Genomic DNA, 6,000 nt, shown 5'->3' on the forward strand with positions numbered 1-6,000 from the left:
CAGTATTTACCTGCTTCTCCATGCAGAGTTGCTGCAGAGCTGGGGCCTCATGTACAAAGAGTGTGTACACACAAAAACGTGGCGCATGCGCTTTTCCACGCAAAACTTCAGATGTATCAAGAATGAAATGACCGTGGAAATGTGCGCAGCCCCTCACCAACTTCATGGCTGGTGCGCTTTTCTATGGTTATTGGTCCAGTGGTGACAACTTAGAGGGCATACTGGGAAACTGTTAATGATGAGAAAACTTACTGTTCACACCGGACACACATGATGAACAATTAATACATTCACATGTGCACAATTAGATAAGTGGATATACAAGCATGCACAAAGTGGTGCAGAAAAATACCATTAACAACAATGGGTTTTTATTAGAGGGTACAGCAAATGGTGCAATACACAGAGAGCGTGGCTTTTCTGGCCCATGATGACAACTGGCATATCAGACATTTTAGACCTCCAAGGGCAATCCTTTGGGGACCGTGCTTGGAGCTGTGACCGGTCTTGGAGTGCGACACAGCGAGGAGCCGTGCACTGCCCATACACATACAGCTGCTGACCACACTGGGGTTCTCAGCAACAGGGTCATTTCAGAGGGAGTTGGTAGACCCTTCCTGAAACAGAACCCTGATACAGACTTTTAAAAAGACTACTTGTCCCCACATGGTGTGTTGGTCAAAAGGTCTGCTGCATCATATTAAGGTCTTTTAATTGCCAGACAGCTCCTTCAGTCTTTGTCCACATGAGGACATGGGTAAGATCAGCTCAGACAACAACAATGACCCAGTATCAATCTGCTGCATCTTCAGTTACATCAGCTGTGGGCTGACTCGCAGCAGTAGAGAATATCACGATTGTACGATTCCGTTATTCACCAAATTGTATCCTGACTTTAGAGAGCCATGACCCACTAACTTCCAGTGTTGGTCAAAAGAGTCTGGGACCAGCAGGTTTCCTGTTCAGTTATTCATTAGACCTGACATTATAAACATTAAAATACAGTCATATGACCTTTCAATGTGTGTGGTTTAATGTAATTTTTTACCACTCTGTCATGGGTCTCTCTCAGTGACTAGTTTAATCCAGATTACCACAAGCTTTATTTTACAACATATTTATTTTTTAAATTAAAGTTTGGTCAAATGAACTCATGTCCTCTTCTTGTTGTTTTCCCCGTGTGAATTTATTAAGGATCCTGTACCGGGCTGTGGATGCTAACGCCCAAAATCGAGGCCCTATTTACAACTACAGAGTAGAAATCTCCATCTTCTTCATCATTTACATCATCATCATCGCTTTCTTCATGATGAACATATTTGTGGGTTTTGTCATCATCACTTTCCGAGAGCAAGGAGAGGCTGAGTTCAAAAACTGTGAACTCAACAAAAATCAGGTTAGCTGTTTAGGATACATTTGATTTATTTATTTAGTTCTGATATGTGTGCTTATTAAGGCAGGACATGTTTTAATGTTGTTTTGAAAATGTATTTACTGTTTTTTGTTTCCCCAACGTCAGCGTCAGTGTGTGTATTATGCACTGAAGGCTCAACCGATCAAGATCTACATCCCAAAGAACCCATCGCAGCTGAAATTCTGGAGAATCATCAACTCCAGCCAGTTTGAGTATGTCATGTTTGTGCTGATCCTGGGAAACACGCTCACTCTGGCCGTGCAGGTAACACTTATCTCTGATCCACCAGAAGCTACAGAAGTCTTCTGTTTCATGTCAGACTTTGTTCTTTTTCTCCCTCAGCACTACGAACAGTCCAAACTGTTCACCTCCGTCATGGACATCCTCAACATGATCTTCACTGTAGTTTTCACTATCGAGATGATCATTAAGCTGATGGCTCTGCGGGCGCATGTGAGGCTTCAGACTGAGGTTCCTGATCACCTCAACTCCTCTGTTTGTGTCGTTGACTTGTTTGCTTATTTCATCTGTGCAGCACTATTTCATCGATCCCTGGAACTCATTTGATGCGCTGATTGTCGTGGGGAGCGTGTTGGACATCGCTGTGTCTGAACTGAGTGTAAGTTTGTCGTCACCTTCTAGAAGCAGACAAGTGGAAAAGCCTTCAATCAAAGTCACGTGTCAAATTCAAAGTCTGTGGACCAAAGCCTGTGCTTGCTACAGTTTTATCAGGCCAACAAAATAACACTTTAAAAGTATTTGGTACAATCCAATAAAAATGATAAAATGTGAAGATTTAAAAGAAGTCCCCAAAAGTTCCTTGACAGGTAGCTCACATCAAGCTTCTTTGATGTCGACTTTAAAGGTAATCAAGTTTGTTATCCCCCTTTGTAGAGTGGAAAGGGGACTTGGAAGTTATCTCCATTCATCCATATTGTGAGCTGGATAACTTGAAAAATAAGTGAAGTACCGACCTCCATTTTGGTGCGGCTGCATCTCGGCATAAGAAAGGTCACAATCAAAAATTGCATTGCCACATCAAAATCCAAGATGGCCACCACCATACACATATATAAACTGACCATTCTGATCATTTGAGGAAGCTATGCTTTCTATTTTTATATTGCTTAAAAGTATAGTTTCCTCAAATGACTGGGTGGACAAAAATTAATCTATAGTGGCCATAGCCACCATTGGCTACCTCCTGGCTCCAACATTGCTCCTGGTAGTGGATAAAGTTGTTCCCTCTGCTCACCAGGATCCATCACTCTGCTCTGCCTCGAACAGGCAAAATCTTGGTTTTACTACACAGTGTAACTCTTATCCACTTGAAAATGGATTATTTCCCTCTGTCTCAACTCTCATCAGCTCTTAAATGGCACCATTTAAGGGCCTGCCCACTGTCAGTACCCACCCCCACTCAGCTTGGTTTATGGGACCACCTTGTTTCAGGTTCCAAGCAGGCTGCTCTGAGGGGCCAGTTTTGACGTAAGCAGACCTGTAATACCTGACGTAATTGGCCTGTGGTGTTATGTCACTGGATGACCCGTCCAGCAAAACTGCAAACTACATCTGAATCTCCACTTCCTCTCTGATCGTGTTGATGAACAATGCTACAAGAAATGAGGGCAGAGAGATACCAGCGATGATGGCATCTTATAATGGCAGACTTATAATCAGTGCCAGGATAAGCTAAATAAATTCAGATTATAGGGCTACGAAGTACCACAACAGGTGAAGTGCCTTGAACACAAGAGCAGTTACGATCCCACCCACTTTTCATTGATGGTCCCGCCCACAGAGCAGGGAAACAGCTCAGCATCCACTGTAGTGGCAAACCACCTGAGAAGAACCAAGAAGAGGAGAGGCACACTTACCAATGGTAAAGCGGCATATCTTGCACCAAAAACATTAAGGCTTACAGTCCAGAGTCCAGAAAAACACTTATGTTTAAAACTACAAACATTCATTATTCATATCCTTCAGTGACGGGACATCAGTGTATCGCTTGTTTACGTGCAAATGCCATGTGCACAAAAAAAATCAAACAATTGTCATTTTGTGTGCATGCAGCATTTTATATGCACGCTTTGATAAAATATGAGCTTGAAGGTTTTTACCAATCAATTGTCCATCATGAAGTTCCGACTTAAGTAAAGGACATTTTTGCATTCTGCCAAATCTACACTTGACTGAATATAAGTTTAAAAAAATATATATATATATATAAATAAAAATACTAAAAGTAGCAGTAGCAACACTTTGCATGAATATTTTCTATGAATGAGACAGAGATTTTTTTAAATGTTTTTTGAATTAATTCATTTAATTTTCTTGTTTAATTTTTACGTTTCTGTCTGTTGTTATTTGACCCAGGGAGGAGGCGGCCATGGTGAGGTGAGAGACAAACATGGGTTATGTTTCAGAATGGAGAAACTTTTAAACACGTTCTATAGTTTAATCTGCTGCTGACCATGCTGCCTTTGTCACAGGGTGGTGGGAAAGGAGAACATGGAAAAGTGTCCATCACTTTCTTCCGTTTATTCCGAGTGTTGAGGTTGGTGAAACTTCTCAGCAAAGGAGAAGGCATCCGCACTCTTCTCTGGACTTTTGTCAAGTCCTTGCAGGTCAGTGAGTCCACGGGGTCAAAATGTTGCCTCCAGTGTGTTTTTTAGGACAATTTTCTTATTTAAAAAAAAAGGACAATTTTCTTATTTGTCACTTTTTATCTTCCCAGGCTTTACCTTATGTCGGCCTCCTCATCGCCATGATTTTCTTCATCTATGCAGTGATTGGCATGCAGGTAAATCTCAGTGAAAGTGGCTGCTTTGCATCAGAAATGAGTCAAAATGTTTTTATCAGCTGCAGCTGAAAGGCAAGAGTGGACAATAAAGTTTTTTTTCTCATGTTTGTCTATCTGTAAATAAAGTATGTTATAAACTGTTGAATGGATTTTATTGAAACTTTAATAAAGTGATGATTGGGTGTCCATCTACAACTGATTAACCTTTGGAGCCCTTCCAATTCAAGATGGCCGTCACAGCCATTTAACCCTAGGATTGATTATAATTGTCAGTTTAATAGATGTTAGGCTACAATTTTATGTGGTAGTAGCTGAGAGTAATTGACAACACGCACTTTGAATGTGACATCTGATAATATCGCAGAAGATTTTGTATGACCTTATCCACAAAGTTTGACCAAAACGGCTACCGCGCCATCATTTCTCAACATGAAATGATTTCAGCCTGAAACTTTGAAAGGTCGCAGGCGATTTGCATTGAGTCAAGAAATTCTAGGCCTTTACGTTATAACTGTTAAAAAGCTAAAAGTTCAAATTAAAAATAAAAACAAAACTGTGTCAAAAACAGAAGACAGATTTAATAAACTGATTTTTTTTTTTTGCCTTTTAGATGTTTGGAAAAATAGCTATTGATGACAACACAGAGATCAACAGAAACTGCAACTTCCAGACTTTCTTCATGGCCGTTCTGGTCCTTTTCAGGTGAGACATTTTAACCAGTGAGAAAGATTTAACACATTTAACAGCACTTTCAAACCTTCGCTTTCATTTGGTAAGGGCATTTTTGGCTTTTTGACGCCAGTTTTAAATAAAGATGCAGCATTTTCTTCCACTAAGGGAGTCCTGTTGTCACGTCTGTCTTGTATGTTCTCAGGTTTTGTTTGTGATTGTGTGGGTGTAATTAAAAACACTGGCCTGTCCGTGTCTGAGTGCAGGTGTGCCACCGGGGAGCAGTGGCAGGAGATCATGTTGGCCGCCCTGCCCGGCAGACGCTGTGACCCCGAGTCTGAAATCGAGCCAGGAGAAGAGTTCACATGTGGAAGCAATCTGGCCTACATGTACTTCATCAGCTTCTTCATGCTCTGTGCTTACCTGGTGAGTGAAGCAGATGAAGGCCTCTAAATTTAGCTGTAATTAATTCAAATCCATGGTTTGCTGACAGTCAGGTCGAGCTGGCTCTACACCTTCTGAAAAGAGAAATGACAGTTTTACACTCAAAACATGCTGGCAGTTTTTAAAATGTTACCAAGCCTCCTCTGACTTCCAGATCTTTGATGAACTTTTCATCCATGGATTTAAAAAATTCACGATGCTCACCACCTGCATCACAAGATTTAAAGTGGTGCACATGCTAATACACGGAATGGGTCAAATGAAGGTGACTTGGTGCGAGCGAGCCAATCCCTGGTTCAAATCGGGGGTGGGGGGGGGGGGGCGTGCGTTCTGGATAGAGTTTGCATGTTCTCTCTGTGCATGCATGTGTAATGCATGAGAAATTCAGAAATTCAGGTACTCCAGTTTCCTCCCACAGACCAAAAACATGCATGTTAGGCTGAATGGTAACTCTAAATTGTCTCTAGGTGTGAGTGAGAGAGTGAATGGTTGTTTGTCTCGTTTGTCTCTATGTGTCCCTGTGATGGACTGGAGACCTGTCCAGGGTGTACCCCGCCTCTCGTACAGTGACTGCTGGACATGGCCACCAGTGACCCCCCGCAACCCGAAAAGGAAGAAGCGGGGATGGATGGATGGATGGATGGATGGATGGATGGATGGATGGATGGAT

At 41.9% G+C, this 6,000-nt stretch overlaps 1 protein-coding gene across 1 annotated transcript in view; it reads left to right on the forward strand.

Moving 5' to 3' along the window:
- Positions 1 to 6,000, forward strand: part of LOC119417562 (voltage-dependent L-type calcium channel subunit alpha-1D) — a 42,506-nt gene that overhangs the window by 24,721 nt on the left and 11,785 nt on the right. Inside the window, exons 28-36 of the mRNA XM_037684798.1 lie at positions 1,195 to 1,396; positions 1,520 to 1,678; positions 1,757 to 1,867; positions 1,950 to 2,033; positions 3,791 to 3,811; positions 3,907 to 4,041; positions 4,152 to 4,217; positions 4,828 to 4,919; positions 5,153 to 5,312. Coding sequence (XP_037540726.1) covers positions 1,195 to 1,396; positions 1,520 to 1,678; positions 1,757 to 1,867; positions 1,950 to 2,033; positions 3,791 to 3,811; positions 3,907 to 4,041; positions 4,152 to 4,217; positions 4,828 to 4,919; positions 5,153 to 5,312 — 1,030 coding nt within the window. The remainder of the gene's footprint in view (positions 1 to 1,194; positions 1,397 to 1,519; positions 1,679 to 1,756; positions 1,868 to 1,949; positions 2,034 to 3,790; positions 3,812 to 3,906; positions 4,042 to 4,151; positions 4,218 to 4,827; positions 4,920 to 5,152; positions 5,313 to 6,000) is intronic.

The sequence above is a fragment of the Nematolebias whitei genome, chromosome 11 (assembly GCF_014905685.2).
Source record: "Nematolebias whitei isolate Nwh7 chromosome 11, NemWhi1, whole genome shotgun sequence".
Lineage (NCBI taxonomy): Eukaryota > Metazoa > Chordata > Actinopteri > Cyprinodontiformes > Rivulidae > Nematolebias > Nematolebias whitei.